The 18,649-nt window shown below is 44.1% G+C and overlaps 1 protein-coding gene across 9 annotated transcripts in view; it reads left to right on the top strand.

Annotated features, from left to right (window-relative positions):
- The window catches only part of RB1CC1 (RB1 inducible coiled-coil 1), a 59,426-nt gene extending 41,206 nt beyond the window's left edge, over window positions 1-18,220 (top strand). For 5 of the 9 annotated variants that reach the window (XM_019925353.3, XM_019925349.3, XM_019925351.3 and 2 more), the window contains 9 exons: window positions 5,800-5,965; window positions 8,326-8,434; window positions 8,518-8,746; window positions 9,869-9,923; window positions 10,922-10,969; window positions 13,036-13,094; window positions 14,756-14,892; window positions 17,143-17,213; window positions 17,956-18,220. In XM_019925353.3, the coding sequence (XP_019780912.1) occupies window positions 5,800-5,965; window positions 8,326-8,434; window positions 8,518-8,746; window positions 9,869-9,923; window positions 10,922-10,969; window positions 13,036-13,094; window positions 14,756-14,892; window positions 17,143-17,213; window positions 17,956-18,033 (952 nt within the window). In that variant the 3' untranslated portion in view covers window positions 18,034-18,220. Of the gene's footprint in view, window positions 1-5,799; window positions 5,966-7,770; window positions 7,972-8,325; window positions 8,435-8,517; window positions 8,747-9,868; window positions 9,924-10,921; window positions 10,970-13,035; window positions 13,095-14,755; window positions 14,893-17,142; window positions 17,214-17,955 lie in introns of those variants that run through there. The other 4 variants (XM_019925350.3, XR_002174411.3, XR_002174410.3 and 1 more) reach the window with 4 other exon arrangements.
- Window positions 18,221-18,649: the final 429 nt, after the last annotated feature.

Here is an 18,649-nt window from a genome sequence, read left to right as displayed (position 1 = left end):
GGAAGGTCGATAATGCCTGCCTACGAGACTTCAACAGAGGCCCGGAGAGTTGATCTAATCCTGGATAAGACAGAGTCGATTGCGGTCCCTGTTGGTGAAATCACACTGCTTCCTGTGGTCTCTACCCGGGATTGATAGTCTGTGGCCTGTGGGAATCCAGCCCACAGCCTGGTTTTGTAAACACAGCTGTATTGGCTCACGGAGAGGCCATTTCTGCTTTGTGGCTGCTTTCAGCAGAGTTGAGTAGCTGTGACGGAGATTGTCTGAGTAACATTTATACTATTCAGTATTTGTCTTTACAGAGAAAAGTTTGTTTATCCCTGGTCTGTACTAATAAGAATAAAGGGGGAAGAAATCACCGAATCAGTAGCTACATGTCAGGTAGTAGTGGTCTTGTTAATTTGCTCCAGTGAAGAGGTTATGTATGAAATAGCAGTTTTATTGGAGTCACTACCTGATTAAATCATGATAACCCGTTGCTTGTTTTTATATGTTTCCGACAGGACACATACTTAAGTTGAGCGAGATTGTGGTAGAAATCTCCTCTGTGTTTCAGGGATTTTATGGCTCTTCCTGCCATAATGGTCCTCGTTCCATCAGTAGGGGGACCAGCAGTGATTCGCCAACAGTTGCGTTTACATCTGTTCCATTTCAGATCCTGGATGGAAGGACGCGTCTCTCGTGTATGGTTGTCAGTGGTGTCCTGGTGGACCACAGCGGCATTAGAGTTACGTGAGAGCCGATGCTCAGGATTCCCTCAAAAGTTGATTAATTACCTTCCTTGAATACACACTCAGCCTGGAAAATGGCCGTGGGTCTCTTTGAAGGTTGGAAAGAAAACTCTGTATAAAATTTTGGCATTGTAGTTGGTGACTGACTCAAGTCTTGGAATTGGGTGAAAGATGGCGATTCTCTGGAAGTTAGATCTCTGAACGCCAGCTACTGGGTTTTTTAAAAGTCAGTTTAAAAGCCTTTATCGGCCCATTCTGTTAGAGCCCTAGTGACAGCCACTGCCAGAGGTTTTTCTGGGTCAGACTTTCGGTTGCTCAGGCTCTGCTGCCTGTGAGGGTGCCACGTCCTGCGTCTGGTTAAGTGGTGCTGGTCGGCCCCTCCCCTCCAGAGCCTGTCCTGCCCGTGAAGCTCGCTGAATTTTACTGGCTTGTCCCGCCACTCTCCCTGTCCTGCAGGCGCCCTGCAGAGCCTTTGGGGTGGTGTTTCTGAAAGCCTTGGTGAAGGAGCATTCTCTGGGCCCTACCAGGGGTATATGATAAAGCTCGAGATTTTAGTTTCTTTTTAAAGTGTCACATTTTGTCAGTGGTAACAAATTATGTCATTTATTCATTGAAGTAACGTTGATCATTTTTGAGAAAACATCTATCAAAAACGCAAGTCTAAGTAACCAAAGCTTGTCATTTTTCAAATAGAAGTAGCGCACCATGAAAGAAGGTGCTCCTTCGGCGCACACAGAACAGCTGTGCAGGTGCTTTGCCATGAGACAGACGTACCTCGTGATGCAGAAGGGCTTCGTAGGTACTTCTCGTTTTGTCACACAGAGGATTAAAAGATGTAGGCTCAGTGGTCAGGATCCAGTAATATTAATAATTTTACTGCATCAAGGATATTCCAAAGTAAACCTGCCTTCACTTGGAGCGCCTTGAAGTGCAGGATACAGTGATTGAGAGTATAGTTGGTGCTGCTGTCTCTCCATTAAGGTGTCAACAGTTTTATCATCTGTGCGATGCCAGCAGGGAGTAAAAGACAGCATCTTGGCGTCATCGTGTGAGTAGTTCTGACCTTAGTGATCCCTGGACAGTGTCTTAGTTACCTCCGGGGTTCTGTGGATCACCCTTTGAGAGTCACTGGTATAGGGAACCAGTTGGCACTTTCTGTGAAGGCTTCCTTTTCAGTATTCTAGGCTTTGTGGGCTAAGTGGTCTCTGAGCTATTTAGCTTCGCTGTTGTATCAAGAGGAGTGAGAGAGATGAACAAACAGGCGCGGCTGTGCTCCGGTGAAACTCAACAGGTCACAGGCCGGATCTGGCCCGCAGGCCGTGGTTTACCCGTTAGGTCCACGTCTCAGGCAATCACCATAGCAAACTGATAATAGCTAATATTGAATCTAGAATCTCTGGTCTTTACATCCACGCAAATTTTGGCCTGATTCTTCCTGTTCTAACTCTCATTGGATCCATCCGTGTACATACTTCCTATGATTCTGCCAAAATAAATGAAGAAAATCTTGCAATTGTATTTTCTCCTTGGTTAGATTTTTAGCTCCTCTGGGATCTGGGGATTTGAAAGCCGCTCTGGGTCTGGTAGTAGTGAAATGGTGGGAGAGGTTGTCGAGAAGGAAGATCAGCTTAACTGAGAAGGGACCTCAGGAAGGTGATCCTGATCTCTCCAGGGAAGGGGGTAGGGGAGCTTGGTGGGCACTGGGGGCTCCGCTGGATGTCTCCAGACTCTCGCTCCCGGAAGACACAGCTGTCCGGTTCTGCAGTGGGGGCCTGGCTCCACTGGAGTGCCCATTGCCCTGGCGCCAAGGTGGTTGCTGCCTTCCGGTTGGAGCCGGTCAGAGAATCAGTTCTAGGTCCCTGTCTTGATGGTTTTCTCCCCTAGGGTCGTATTTGTATCTGTCTGGTATGAGCTTAGAAAAATAGAACCTCTTTTAAGTATTCCAAGAATAAAGGGTTTAATACTAGGTTTAGAACTTGTGTGAATTTGGGGAGGGCTGGCGGAGCGAAGGGTAAGCGTTGCTGCTGAAGGGCTGGGAATCGGTAGGTTCACAGTCACCTTAAGTACAAAGCTGGTGGCTCGTCAGGAAACCGTTACAAATTCTCTGGAGATTGCTGCCAGGTGTCTACTGAGACGTCGACCCAGGAAACCCCTTGTGACCCTCACTGCCCTCCTGTCTGGTCACAGCGCCCTCTGGAGTGATAGACTCTTTAGCACTCCTTCATGCAGGTAACTTTTTGTTGCCAAACTTGAAACCAGAGCTTCCTGGGAAGGGGATTCTGGATAGTGTCGTTCTCGGCTGCCGTCGCACAGAGGAAACCCTTGAAAGGAGTGAGGAGACTTGAAGGGAGTGGTGCTGATGTGACGACATGAAGGGAGTGGTGCTGTTGTGACGGCACCCGGGCCAGCTCCTCTCCCAGCCGTCCCCACTCGGCCGGTTGTCCATCTGCCAGCAGCAGCGTTGAGAGGCCACCTGCCTGGGAGAAACGTTGGCGAGATATAAATGGGAGTATTAATTATGTCTGTAATGTCAGAGAGGTCCCGCAGATCAGAGAGAAAAGGGCAAACAATCCATGAGAAAAATGGGCGGAGGGTGTGAATCGACAGGTCAGAGAAGACAGGAGACAGACAGCCAGGGTGCGAAGAGCTGCTCCGTCTACTTGGGATTAAGCAAATGCAGAATTAAAAGTGGGTGCCTTATAACTGGGAAAAATGAAGTCAGTAGTATATATTATTTTGAGAGTTGAGGGCAAGGGCTTTCTCACACCCCGTGTACACGGAACACGCATGCAGGACACGTGTGTGTGGTTTGTATGTGTCGGGAAGCCTGCCTCCCGTGCCGCTCATAGGCGTGTGTCCAGGAGCAGTTGCTGTGGGTCTGCCTGGGGACGGGAACACTGGAATAGGGTGTCGTTTCGAACCTCTTATTCTGTGATCTCAGAAGAGTTTTTGAAAACCCACGATCAACTACTCGGTTACTAGGCCCAAATCTAATACAGTCACTGATGGGGGAGAGGCCACTCTGGTGTGTGTTCAGTGCGGGTTTCCTAGTTACTAGGAGCACTGGGTGTAATAGCTTTGCTCGCACACACTGGTTCATGGACGTGGGGGAACCAGAGTTGCTCTGTTTCAAGTTCTGTGTGATGGGATGACGTTCCCAGCTGGTAACAGATATACCTTGCTTCCTTCAGTTTTAAGTTCAGGGCCTTTTTAAGGTTTTAAATTAATATATGGAAAGACAGGGTTGTGTAAGTTTCTCTTTTGGGGGAGGGCAACCTTTATTGATAAATTTCTTAGATTTCCATGGTAGTACCGCTGGATCAGAAACAGCTTTAGCTAAATTGTGAGATACTGGAACCCTTTTTTATGTCTTCTCCCCACACAACACAAACATGGCTCCTAATTCCCCAGAGGAAGCCCGCCAGTGATGCTGTTAAAAAGCTACTTAAAATATTCAGCTCTTCCTTACTGCTCAGTTTGCTAGGGTTAATGCCCCCTGAGGTCAGCCGCCTGGGGCCTTGGAGTCCTGCAAACTGCATCTGAATGATGGGGCTGGTGGTAATCTGCAGCGTTTTCTATGGGAGCCTCCAGCAGTGTGACACAGTGTGTACTTTGGCTCAGACTAATAATAACAGTCCCTCGATGTCATGGGATTGGTTCCAGGACCTCCCCCAACACCAGAACCCGCCGAAGCCCAAGTCAGCTTGTATAGAGTGGTGCGGTGTTTGCATATAACCTCCTGTGCACGTCAGAGCATCTCTGGATTACCTGTAATACCTAACAATGCAGGTGCTGTGTAAATAGTTGCCAGCCCTCAGGCAAATTCAAGGTTTGCTTTCTGGGACTTTCTGGGATATTTTCAACTCGTGGTTGGTTGAATCCGTGGATGCGGAACCCAAGGATAAGGAGGGCCGCCCATAAAGCCACGAAAAGCCCTGCCCCAGCACAGCATGGTTCTTGATCATTCTTTGTGTTAAAAGCTCTTTTTTGTTTTTTTTTTTTGGCTGCGTGTGGACTTTCTCTAGTTGCGGCGAGCGGGGGCTGCTCTTCCTGGTGGTGCGCGGGCTGCTCATTGCGGTGGCTTCTCTTGTTGCGGAGCAGAGGTTCTAGGCGCACGGGCTTCAGTAGTTGTGGCACTCAGGCTCAGTAGTTGTGGCGTGCAGGCTCAGTAGTTGTGGTGCACAGGCTTAGTTGCGCCGCGGCAGGTGGGATCTTCCTGGACCAGGGATCGACCCCGTGTCCCCTGCACTGGCAGGCGGATTCTTAGCCACTGCGCCACCAGGGAAGCCCCGTAAGCTCTCCTTTCTTTGTTTTTACTGCCAAAGTGTTCACCTTGCGGGTCAGTATATACCCTGTGCTGATGTCACGGGTGCTCATCCTGGGTGTTGGGGATGACCGTGTGTTTACAGAGTCAGTAGTGTCTGAACGTCCTTGTGCCTGAACTGTCCTTCCTGCCTCATCCTCGCACAGCACTGACCCTGAAATAGAAACAGCACTCCCCTCGGTGCACTGGGCAGCGTACAGGTGCAGGGCACCTAGGAAGGAAGGTCCTTCCCGCCTGTGCATGCACACGCGATGTGAGCGCACAATTGCACTCCTACAGGATTCTTATTACTTAGCGTCCTGTGTCAGCTGAAACCTCTCATGCAGACATGCCCCGGTGTTCTGACCAGGATCCTTACAACAGTCTTTTAAAAATCTAAATTCACTATATGTCATTCTTTCTAGACAAAATTCTTCAGTGACTTTACATTGTACTTAAAATACATTTGGTTACTTTTTAAAAAAAATTTTATGGTTGAGAGTCTGCCTGCCGATGCAGGGGACACGGGTTCGTGTCCCAGTCCGGGAAGATCCCACATGCCGCGGAGCGGCTGGGCCCGTGAGCCATGGCTGCTGAGCCTGCGCATCTGGAGCCTGTGCTCCGCAACGGGAGAGGCCACAGCAGTGAGAGGCCTGTGTACCGCAAAAAAAAAAAAAAAAATGTTATTGAAGTATAGTTGATTTATAATGTTGTGTTAGTTCTGTGTAATTTTCAAAAAATTAATGCTGTATTTAATTTTTAAAGTCATACCATTGAATCTACCAAAGAAGATTCTTCAAGCCTAGTCGCTGAACTTCAAGAAAAGCTCCAGGAAGAAAAAGCTAAGTTTCTAGAACAACTTGAAGAGCAGGAGAAAAGAAAAAACGAAGAAATGCAGAATGTGCGAACGTCTTTGATTGCTGAACAACAGGTTTGTAGGTCTCCCACCTTACTGCATTCATTTGAGGTCTAGAGGAGATGAACATACATTCACAAGTAAATTTTCTTTGTGTAGCTGAGGTTTCTTATATCTTAAATGTGATTTTCCCACATTGATCCTGATGGCATTTATTATTAAATATCTTCTTCGTGATAGAAGCATTTTCTTTTTAACCGTCGTTATGTCACATAGTAGGTGCTTCAGAATGAAGCAGTGCTAGGTTAGAAAGAGGCAATGTAAATTCTGTTCCTGGTTGCCTAGCTACCTGTGTGACCTCGTAAACAGCATTTAACCTCTTCACATCAGTTTGGTGTTTTTGCAAATGAAAGTGTTTGTACTGCTGCATAGATGATATTTGAATTTTTTTTTCTAAACTCTAAAATTTTATTCTAAATTACATGCTGATAATTCTTATCCATGTGATAGGCTGGCGGTAGGTTATGGTGGAATACTGTTGAACTTTGGTGATTCCCTTATTGAAATGGATCAGTGGTGAGAGCTGACGCTTGTGAGGTCAGCAGCGGCCAGTCCACTGAGGGTCAGGATGCCCTGTGAGGGAACATTACATCAGCTACGGTGCTGGGCGGCAGTGGGAGAGGAAATAAAGGAGCGACGCGGTTGGATTTCTACGTAATCAGGATCTCTGGCTGGGGCGCAGGGCAGAGTGAGGGCTGCCAGAGCAGACCGGTGTGAGAGCAGGTGTAAGTCAGGTCAGGGTAGCACGACATCCTTTTTTATCCCGAGGAATACGTTTCTGAGACTGGTAGGCATGTTACAGTTAATGTGCACATTTAATGTGGTGTGGTGTAGTTTTCCTTTTCTTATTGTCTTTTTAGAGTTAAAAAAAAATGTCAACCAGAGAACAGAAAGAAAATGTAGAAGTAAAGCTCCAAACACTTAGGAACTTTAAATGTTAAGGCCTGGGGAAGGGCCTCCTCCTGGGGAGGAGCCTGGAAAAGGGGGAATGAGAAAGAGTAACCGGAAAGAGTGTGCTTCACGGAAACCAGGGAAATGCACTGCCCAGGGCTGGGAGGAGCCACCAGGTTTAAAGTGAAGAGGCCATTCAGGTCTGTTTTTAGAAGTCTGAAGTTGTGCATTCTTTCATGTCTTCTCCTCCGTGAGCTAGGTCTTTCTCTCCCGCTTTCTTGCTGCCTGTCTCTGTGCTCCTGTGAGCCTGTGCAACTGCAGACTTCCAGCATTAAGGGGGGATGAAATAAGACGGAGACCAGCGTGGAAAGCTGCCAGCCATCTGATCCAAATGTAGTTCTTCTTTTAATAGCTGTCAGATGAGAGGGGAGGTGACTCCTAAGGTACCTGCCAATTTTAAGTGGTGCTTGGATGTTAAGTGGTAGTTACTTGAGTTGATTTGTAACTAGCTTTATAAGGGCTCCTTGGCCCTAGTTGGCTCTTACATTAACTAGTCTTGTTTCTAATATGTGTATTATAAATTGTGTTAACTTTTCTGAAAATCCATTTGATATTGCAGAAACAGCCAGAGGTTATGAAAACAAAGTAACTAATGTACTATTATAAATATTTGTTAATTTTCTACCATAAATGATACAGAGCAATGGTTTAATACAAAGGCATATCATAAATATTCTTTTTGAGGGGATCTTCCTGTCTGCTTTCTGGCTAGAAATGAGTTTAACTCAGTATTTAACAAATTCACTAATTTTGGCCCAAGAATGCCACGTTCTTGTTAAACGTCTCTGTTTCTAGCATCATTGGCATTAATGATTGACTGGAGGATCTTGACTCTTAACTGTGGAAATTGGCTCACGGGGTCTCTGCAGGCAGCTAGCATGTATGAGATCCGCAGTGAGCAGGCTTTCCTAGAAGTCGAGGAGTGGCAGGTCCAGCCATTATAAACCAGCAGATATCCAGATGAGAGGAGGAGATGGGATACAGTCATGTCCAAAATGTGACTGTGGAATCGAGATTTAGCTAAGGACAGAAGGAAGATTCCAGAGGCAGGGAGATCACTAAAAGGAACAGTTAAGTATATAACAGCACTGGTTAAAGTGTTGGCTATTTTATTTCTTTCCCCCACATTTAAGACATATTTACTGATGCTTTTCCTCTGACAATAAATATGTGGACAATAATGTGAAAATAGCATTCATTTTCAAGATATTAAATTGGAGCATATCTTAGTACGGAACTAGGAAAATACAATCAAATGTGTTTACCACAGCGTGGCATTTTTATTTCAAAATAAACATCACTTGTGAATTATGCTTTTTCTTCTCCCCATAGAGATGCACCGTGCAAAAATAGACGTATTTTCTTTAGCTCTGGCTGCCCTGTGCATGCAGATAATTTAAGTAGTTATCGTTCTGTTGTTGCAGACCAATTTTAATACTGTTTTAACAAGAGAGAAAATGAGAAAAGAGAACATAATCAGTGACCTTAGTGACAAGCTGAAAAGCACGATGCAGCAGCAGGAGCGGGACAAAGGTCAGTGGCGCTTCCTCACGCAGCGTTGTTAGTTCCGTGTCACACTCCATGATTGTAACGCTCACGTCCGCCCGGGGCTGCAGATTTGATCGAGTCCCTGTCCGAGGACCGCGCACGCTTGCTGGAGGAGAAGAAGAGGCTGGAGGAGGAGGTCAGCCGGCTGCGGGGCGGCGGCCCTGTCCCCTTCCCGGGGGTGGCCGCCGCCCCCGAGCTGTATGGGGCCTGTGCGCCCGAGCCCCCGGCGGAGGCCCCGGATGCCCTCAGCGAAGGCAGGCCGGACTCAGCGCTGGAGACCAGCACGATGTCTGTCCGGTGAGTGCCCGTCCTACTCGCCGGGGGCCGCGGCCCGTGGACCTGAGAGCTGCGCGTGTGAATTCTCCGTGCCGCGGCCTGTGATAGCGCCACTGATGGTGTGCGGGAATCCACTTCGGCACGTTTTCATACCGTGCCCAGGTGCCACCGCAGCGTGCAGGCGGCCGGGCGGGGACCCTGCAGTGGGGTCCAGGCCTCGAGGCCATGGCGTCAGGGGCGCAGGACTTCCTTAGGGTGCGTCCAGCGTGCTGAGGCCGTGCTATGGGGAGGGAGTTGTCACTTCTGTGTGGAAACTGAAGTAAAATCAGATAAAATTCAAACTCACGGAAGCAGAGAGCAGGAAAGTGGCTGCCAGGGGCTGGGGTGGAGCATGGGCGGTGTTCTCACCGAAGAGGCGGGTAAATGACGTGAGGTGATGGGTGTGTTAGTTAACTTGATGGAGGGACTCCTCCCACAGCGCACATGTGTATCAGGCCGTCGCGCTGCGCACTTTAGATGTATTACGTATTACGGTTTTACTTGTCAGTTATGGCTCAGCTTAAAAGAATGAAATAAAAGCCTGCATGCTCGCTCTTGTTTTCTTTTCTGATTAGTTTCTGACTACCTCAGTGTGATGGGCAGATTCACACATGACAGTGACTAGGGCTTTGTAGACATGTAGGAATACTTTTGTAGTCTTTATATAGATTTGGTTTGTTCTTTATGAACTGAAGCTTTGAGTTCTATAGCTCACTCAAGGACTTGTGGCATTTTGTTTGTTTCTAGTTTTAATGGTGAAGCCGCCCAAGAATGACCGTTTTATCTGTAACATGGATAAGAAGAATGGTCCCTGGGAGAAAGCTTGAAATTTCAGACATTATCCCTAGAAAGATGCATGCGCAAAGTTTTGCTCATAATTTCAAAAGGTTTATCAATGTAGATTCAGGATCTGTGGTATAAATTTCGTACCATCCTACACCATCAAAATGGGTCCTCATTTAAACAGGCTGCTTCTGAAAATTTAGTACAAACCCTTAAATCTGTAAAGTGCTCTGTATTAACAGTTACATTTCTAAAACCTTATTGGAGACTGTGAAGTCCAGAATTTTAAGACTTAAACTAAAATAAGCCATTCTCTCTTAGAGAAAACGTCCACATGCTCTCTGAAGAAAGGCAGAGGATAATGCTGTTGGAACGAGTAAGTGCATCGTTTTCTTGAAACACAGGGTTTAATAAATATGTTCACTCCGGGATGCAGTGAAGTAAACCTTACGCTGAAAGCAGACTTGTGTTTTTAGATTAGGTTTTTTTTTTTTTTTTAATTAATTTTTTTGTCTGCACCGTGTGGCTTGTAGGATCTTAGTTCCCCAACCAGGGCTCAAACCGGGCCCTGGCAGTGAAAGTGCTGAGCCCTAACCACTGGACCGCCAGGGACTTCCCCAAATTAGATCTTTTTTAACAGTTATTTTTGTGGTTACTTTCGAGAAGTCCTGTCATCTCTGATCCAAGCGGCCAGGAACAGTTCAGGATTCAGCAATGCAATAGAAGTGTGAATTTCACTTACTAATTTCAAAAAACAAAATATTAACTATTTTCCAAAGTAGGGCACAAGTAGAATATGGGAATAATGAAGAAAAGTTCGGGTTTTTATAGTGATTAATTGAAGTGAAGAGAAAAAATGGTAATAAGGGGTTTCTTCTCAGCTGCAGACTTTACACATCTTTGTTCAGAGACCACTTTTCATTGCTGAGGCTTTGAAGATTTTTAACACTTTAGCTCCCTACAAGGTAACCGTCTGATAAGGACTCAGAGTCAGAATTGTACAGATTTGTGCTCTTGCACGTGTGCTCTTGTTAGTGAAGGTTCATCAGCATCTGCTGGCATGAGTAGTATAATTGCAGATTCCTCCTCTTGGGCCCGACCTCCTAACAGAGCCTCTGGGGATGGATCTCAGATAGTTACTGCGTATTTACAAGGTCACAAGTGGTTCTAATGCATATTAAACTTTGAGAATCCTTGGCTTAAGGAAATAAACCTAAAATTGTTCTTATTCTCTTTTAAGCCAGTAAATAAGACAGTTGGAAAGGATTCCTAGAAAAGAATGTCCCCACAAACCTTTTATGGTAGAACCAGACTTGAGCACGCAGACTGTATTTTCGAGCATAAACCAGGGGTCTCTCTTTCCCACCCCTGCAGACACTACAGTTGAAAGAAGAAGAAAACAAGCGGTTGAATCAGAGACTGGTAAGGTCTTCTCGCCCAGTTGATCTTGACATTTAAACTGTTTGCATTGCATTTCATTATAAAGATCAGAAGGCTGTGTGGCGTGATTAGTTCTTTCCTGGTAGTTTTCGTTGAGCTGCGCTGGTCACTGATGACAGTTGACCCTTAAGCCTGACCACATGCACTGTCTCAGTCTTACGACGTTAAAAGCAGCTGGCAAAATCCAGATTGTCTTTTCTGATTATTAATAAGCTATAATCTCTTCGGATTGCATAATTACACGTGTTTATAATGTCAGGTTGGGGCTCTTGGTTAAGTGCGCAGGTAGTCAGAACTGCTCCTCACGAGGCTCTTGGCGCGTCCGCCCGGAGGTGTGTGGAATCAGCACGTTCTGTCCGTCACGGATTTTCTTTCTTTCTTTTTTTAACTCAAGGTGTTTGAACCTGACACCTTGCCTGAGACCCTGCGTGGCCCTCTGAATTGCCGTGGCTTCCCTCTAGCCTGTGAATCTAGCCAAGTGCTTGATGAGTCAGTTTTACAGTCAATCTTACCTGCTTTAATAAAGCAATTGCTTCATTTTTCAAATTCTGGTGATGACAGTTCATGAGGAAATAGGAACAGTTTAAGGCCTGTGTTCAGGACTTCTGAAAAATTTTAAGGTACAGATTACAATTGAGTTTTTTTTTTAAATAAAGTGTCTTGTAGGGAGACATCTGTGCTTTCTTTCGTTTGCCTGCCTTAACTTGAACAGCAAAAATTACGTATTAATTCCATGGCTCTGCCAGACTGTCAGTCATGAATTTATCACCAAAACAATTCTTTGAAGGCTATTTGCTGTTTCCGTGAGTGAAGCAAACCCTTTTCAAGGAGCCTTGGAGGAGTTTCCTGTGGCCACTGGGGACGCTGCACAGGACAGACATGCTCCACGTGTGCTCCGTGCAGCGTCCCCAGTGGGATGGACGCTGTGCTGGGCGAGGGTTTAGGCACTTTGTTCACAGGTGTGCTCCTGGCACCCGGAATAGTAGGTGGTGCACAGCACACAGTAGATGCTGGGGAAAGGCTTACGAGGGAAAGGGTCTGGTCCTTCAGGTCCAGAGCGCACCCGCTCCCCTGCGAGCGGCGCCTCCGGGTCACTCGCACTTTCCTGTCATTGCCAGCTGTGTTCTGCCAGGGCTCCCTCCCGTCTAAGCCCTCGTTTGTAACAGATGCGTGGAGAGCTCAAGCTTTTTTAAGAACATCTAAACAGAGTTGAACACAGTCTGAAAAATGGGTCATTAAGCTTGTTCTCACTGGCAGCGTGTAGACTATTTGGATGATTTTGAAGACAGGTTGGAATACACTTTTAGGTCTTTCTAGTCAGTATTTGTTGTTTTCTTTCTCTTTTGGTTTTAAACATTAATTGAGACCCTTCGTAGTGTTCAAAGGGAAATGGAAGAAATTCTGAGTGTCAGAATTAAACTTATGAACAAAGAGAAATCCATTTTTTCTGTCCTTGATTTGTGTGGTTATAACTGGGCCCACACTGCTTGGGAGGGATACCGTGAGACCCATGTCCCATGTATCATGTGACAGTGTGAGAAATGTGCGGAAGCCTGACTGAGGAGCGGAGAGTCCCGGCCGAGCTGAGGCAGCCACAGACCAGTTAGCCTGTCCCGTCCCGTCCTGTCGTGTCCCCTGCGATGCTCACTGCGGGGGGGGGGGGGGGGGGCAGGGGGGCAGCCCCTTCCTTGTGTCATGCTTGCTCAGAAGAGTGGGTTTTAAACTCTTCTCGAAAAACATGTCTCCTTCCTAGTGATATTTTTTAGGATTAAATATGTATTTATAAATAAAATTCTATATTCAGTCTTTAATCCAGCCAAACCTGATTAAGAGATAACATAAGTAAAAGTGTAGGTAAATTTGTCCACTGAAAGTAATTGTTGAAGGAAAGGAATTACATTAATGGAGCAGAGAAGTTTGGGCCCTGAAGGCTGGGACACAGACGTGAATGTGTGTCACGTTGGAAGAAGCGTTTGCAGTGTGGACCTAGTAAGTGCATCGAGAGAACATGTTACTTGTGTAAGCTTTGTGAACTGTTCTCTCTCTAGATGTCTCAGAGCATGTCGTCCGTGTCCCCAAGGCATTCGGAAAAGATAGCTATTAGAGAGTAAGTATTTGATTTGTATTTTGTGCGTTTTTCTGTGAAAATGATATACCGAACTGAGTAGTATTGAATTGTCAATGAAAATGTATTTCAATGGCTATAATCTTTCAACTTCAGGTTCAGTCAGCTGAGTGTTTTGTACTCATTTGTAGTTAACTTTTTTTTTATTGAAAAGCAAGGTTTTTCTAAATTATTCTGGGAACATTAGGATTGTATTCGAAGTCCTTCCTATCATAGCTTTAATTATCACTTACACATACATTCCTGAAGCCTTTGGATTCTACTTCCTTTTCAGCTGGTGCCACCTCTCTTAAATCCCGTTTATCACCTTAGTCTTTTTCATTTTAGATTGGAGAATCTTGATATTTGAAGTTGGAGTGTTTCTTCATTTTTATTTCTCAGACTTCATTTTATTGATATGCTACAAATCCATAATACACTGTTAAAATTATCACTTGAATAACTTAATAGACAATATTCCAGGACCAAATTACCCCATAGTAATGTATTGATTTTTGGCCTGGGCTACTGGAAAGGAGGGTGTCTGATAAAGCATTGTTAGCAGCTTGTGAATACTGGTCATTTCTTCTCTACTTGTCAGGACTGACTTAAAAATAAATAAGACCCTCTGTTTTGTCCGTAATAGATCCATCGACCATATGTCTGGTTATCAGGCACTCCCGGTTACTGATCTTTAACTTCTCATTAGACTTTTATCTTTTCTCAGTGATTTGGAAGGGCTGGGTGTATCAGTCTTTATCTACCAGCTGTATGTCAAGTCAAATCAATATAAGGTTTTCAAAGATTAGAGAGAGAGATGAGCTTAAAAAAAAAAAAAAAAACTGCCTCAGAGAGGCCCTATCTTCCTTTTTTAAGGTATTATCCTCCAAAACAGTGCCTGTCACATCTTTTTAGGCAGGCAGTTAAGTGTAGAATAAATAATTAGTGGATGATAGACTGTTAACTTTTTAAAGTTTCCCCAGTGATGTTAATGATTTATTAGGTGTAGGACCCACTAAGTTATCTTAGATCTAGGTTAACGTTGAACTGATATTCCAAACGACACTTCCGAAGGACCCTGGAGAGACAGACACCAGCTGAGACACCCTAGGCGGTCACACCTACTCTCTCCTTCTGCGCCCTCCTTGCTGGCTTCACCCCGAGTCGGGCTGTTGACTTGTTTGAGCCTAACTAAGTACATGCAGCTGGTTCAGTTGGGTTTTCTTTCAAATTGAGGAGACTACTTGGAGACCGGAGAAGTAGTATAAGGTAGTTCTTTCTCTCCCACTGTGACTAAGTTTGCTCCCCCAATTTATGTTTTTTATTGTAAAATGAAAGATGAGGATGAATGCCTTCTTTCTATACTAGATGCACTATAATGGGTATTCTTTGTCTCCCCCTCACCCAAGCCTGTTTTGGGTTGTGCTCTTTTAAACAGTAGATTTATTGGAAATTTTATGTTTAAAAATTTTGGGTCTTTGGCGGTTGCTCGCGTTAGCCTTTGAGCGTCTGTGTGTGTCCAGCATTCCCGTGAGGGCCTGGGTAGAGTAAAAAACAAATCGTGTAAGTATGAAATTTCCTATTGCGTTGTTAATGGAATGTTTCGTTGAACGTTGCAGAATCAAGGTGACTCCTCAGATCAATGAAATCATTCCTTTGTTCAGTTTTCAGGTGGGAGATCTGGTCCTCATCATCCTGGACGAGCGCCATGACAATTACGTGCTCTTCACCGTGAGTCCCACCTTGTACTTCCTGCACTCAGAGTCGCTGCCTGCCCTGGACCTCAAACCAGGTGAGGGGGGTAAGTGTCACATCTGTAACCAAAACAATAAACCTAGAGTGGAGAGAATATATGAAAGATTTTTCTCCCACGTTGTCTAATGATGTCAGAATTAAGTAGGTGAGCAGGAACTCTGCCTTATCAGGTTTTTGTTTGTTTGTTTTTCTAAAATCTTCATTATCCAGATTATTGTTCCTGGATTCTGCTGATGCAGTTGGGTCAAGTATCTCATACTCTAGCAATAGCAGAATTACACTGTCAAAATTCTCATACCTATTTAAGCTTCAATATAACATGCTCATTTGTTTATAAGGGCATTACTTGTTTTGGCAAAAATAAATTCTTTTAAATTATGTCTTTTCTCTCCTATTATCCTGTTTCTACCTTTTTCTTTCATTGAACTTGTCAGTAATTTTTTTTTAAAAGGCAATAAACTTTGTTAAAGTATACTAAATTACAGTTAGTATATTACTATCATCGATTACATTAATCTTTAAAGAACTCGAAGAGAACCGAATAGGTGCCCTGGGATACTTAGGCTAAATAGAATTATTCAAAAACAAGACTGTGTGTCCGTTTGGCTTGATGTTCCTGCTTGAAATGACTTGTGAACATGTCATATGCCCGTTCTCTGAAGTAGGCCACACACGATCACACCACCATGGCTGTTGGTGGTGGGTTATGTAGAATGTGACCATGAAAAATGAGAAAAGAAGCTTGCAATTTAATTTACTGGTTTTGTACCTTGAAAACAATGAACTTGATTTTTTTTCTTTAATTTTTTTGGTAGGTTTTTTGTTTTTCGTTTATTTAGACTGATTTGAAAATGGTTTTTAAATTTACCAAAAAAGTTGCATAAATAAGGACAGTATAAAAAAGCCCGATATCCCTTCGCCCAGAGTCACCTGCTGTTCACGTTCTGCCCCATTTGCATTACCTCTGCCTGTGCACGTCTGAATGTACTGACCCACAGCTGTACGCAAGCGGGCGCACGTTTGTTTCCAGGCGGTGGCATCCTGCCCCTGAGCTACTTCACTCTGCATTTCCTCAGAGCAGAAAGCGTTCGGTGTTTACACCTAGCGGCCGCTCACCGTCTGCCACGCATTTGCATTGTGGAGACTCTCACAAGTCCCACAGAAAAGAATTTATTTAATAGTCTTACTTTACCACAGAACTCAGGCCCCCCATTTTCCTCTTCCTCCGTCCCTCCCTCCGTCCCTCCCTCCCTCCTTCCCTGCATACATACATGCATACATACGTACATGCATACATACAGAACAGGATGCCAGTTGGGGTAATGCTGCCTACCGACTCCTTGCCCAGGAGGTGTGGGGGTGACCAGGGCGTTGTTATGCCCATGACGGGGACTCATCACTCCTTGGACATGAGTGTTAGATGATTCTTTTCAGAAATTGTGAATTAGCCTTGAAGGGCTCTATTAGTCCTTAGACTAATATCCTGTGGTCCAGGAGCTTTTTTATCTTTGTATCACATGGTAGTGTCTGTATGTTCATTTCAGATGGTTTATTCAGGATATCTTTTTTATATATCATGCCAAGTAAGGTTTATGGAATAAAAAATCAGTTTTAGCTTCTCAGAGGCTTTACCCTTAACAGATAATTTATTGGTCGAATACTTTTGGAATCAGCTCTTTTATGACAACTTCTCTTCTGATGAATTTTAAAAGAGAATGAGTATTTATCTCTTACATACTTTGCCGTGTGAGAACTAGCTTTTTCATCGTGTCTCCTTCCACATTTTTTTATCTCCCCTCCACACAAGTACTGCCCTTTAGACTTTCTTTCATCCTTATTAGTTATTTATTGTGCACTGACTGGGTTTGCATTGCGGTGCCAAAAAGAAAAGAGAAGACAATGCTTTGCTTTGAACCTAGAATATAAATTTTGTCTGTGTAACTGTCTGCTTTCAGTAGCAGAAAAGGTCATGTGTTAGCACTTTCAGTAGGTGGCACTGCTGAGCTAATTTAGAATTCCTAGGTCTATTTGTTCATGATTTGTACTCAGATTGTGTTTTTGTTTCTTGAACTTTGTCAGTTCTGTGATTTGACTTACCATCTGCACTTAATGAGTAAGTGAAGCCAAAATTAGTGGTTGAAAAGTAAAGCGAATTCCGTTTTGTTTTATAAATCGCTATGCATTTCTGTGATTTCACTCTCAGAATGTCATTAAACTGTTGTGACTCGGGCAGTTACGTTTTCATGAATAATTATAGTTGTACTTTCAAAAAGAATTTAATGGTTTGATTCCATAGCTTCAGGTGCATCTCGAAGACCATGGGTCCTTGGAAAAGTGATGGAGAAGGAGTACTGTCAGGCCAAAAAGGTAAGCCCATCGTGGGACGTGGACCTAGGAGTTTAAGAAGATTCTCAGGATGCTTTATGCAGAACAGTGCTCTTCTTGGCCTTCTAATTCACTTGAACTAGGCCTGAATTTAATGAGTGTGAGTTTGCACCAGCAATTTTATGAATATTTATGTGATTCACCTTACAGTAGTAGAGGTAGATGGCCAGCAAGCTATCAGCATATCCAGGAAAACTACAACAAGTTTCTGTTCTGAGTATTAAATTGCTAGTGTTTTCATGTGCTAAAAAAGGAACACAGCATAACTGGCGATTGATCTGTTTGTAGGCAGAGCTGATGTTTCCTTACTTTTATAATGCTACCCCCAGTGAAGAAAGGTAGTGTGAGATATTGATGGCTCAGAATGCACCTGACTGATGTCGGCAGCGTCCGTGCTGTAGAGTCAGAGCAGTGAGCAGTCTTCCTAGCTCGTTTGTGGACCCTGTGCGCCAGAACAGCAATAGAACTTGATCTGTGTGTTGCTGAGGTTTCTTTGATGTTTAAAATAATAACATATGGCTCACTTTGTACTGTACTATTTAGCAGTGATTACCGACCCTTCCGTCAGTATTAGTGGCTCGTCTGTTATATGCTCATCTGGTGAGGGACGGATCTGTGTCCTTTGAAAAAGACACCCCTCTTCCCACAATGATGGAGCATGGCATAGTGTGGTAGGATGGTACCTCTGTAGTTTGGTTTAATCACCCTTTTCTTTCTGTCTTAGGCACAAAACAGATTTAAAGTTCCTTTGGGGACAAAGTTTTACAGAGTGAAAGCTGTGTCATGGAATAAGAAAGTATAATTTTGGAAGAAATTGAGACATTCTGTGACGTTTTTCTGGTTTGTCCCAACAGTGCTCATTCATCACTCCAAAAACAGCAGGCCATCTTTTTATATACAAGTCAACACGACAGCATACTTCTTTCGTGTATATCATTTACTTTCTACCTGGCTACATTTTAGGAACAATAAATTCATCAAAACCCTTGGCTGAGTTAAAATGGTTTTGTTTTTGTTTTTCTACCCAAGTAACTCTAGAAATGCGGACCAAACTAGTTCACCTTCTCAAAGGGCACACCCGTGCACTGTGGTTTATGATCAGCCATATTCTTTGCCTGTTACATATACCTTAGCTTGAACTTAGATATTCAGTGTTAGTTGTTATTACCAGCATTTGTCCTTTTGTGAAATCAATATCAGAAGACTTGCACTCTTTAACACATTCTTTATAAAATGTATAAATTCTTCAAAACTATTTAAGGAGGAGTGTCACTGCATGCAGATAATCATAATTTTGAGTTTGCCTCTGTAGATTACTAAAACAAATCGTTTCATTTATTTTTTTAATGCCCTTTGATGTTTCCAAACAAGAAGGAACTCTAATTTGATTGACTGACTTTACGATCAGCCATAATCAG

The sequence above is a fragment of the Tursiops truncatus genome, chromosome 17 (genome assembly GCF_011762595.2).
Source record: "Tursiops truncatus isolate mTurTru1 chromosome 17, mTurTru1.mat.Y, whole genome shotgun sequence".
Taxonomy (NCBI): domain Eukaryota; kingdom Metazoa; phylum Chordata; class Mammalia; order Artiodactyla; family Delphinidae; genus Tursiops; species Tursiops truncatus.
This window is presented reverse-complemented; position numbering and strand designations above follow the sequence as displayed.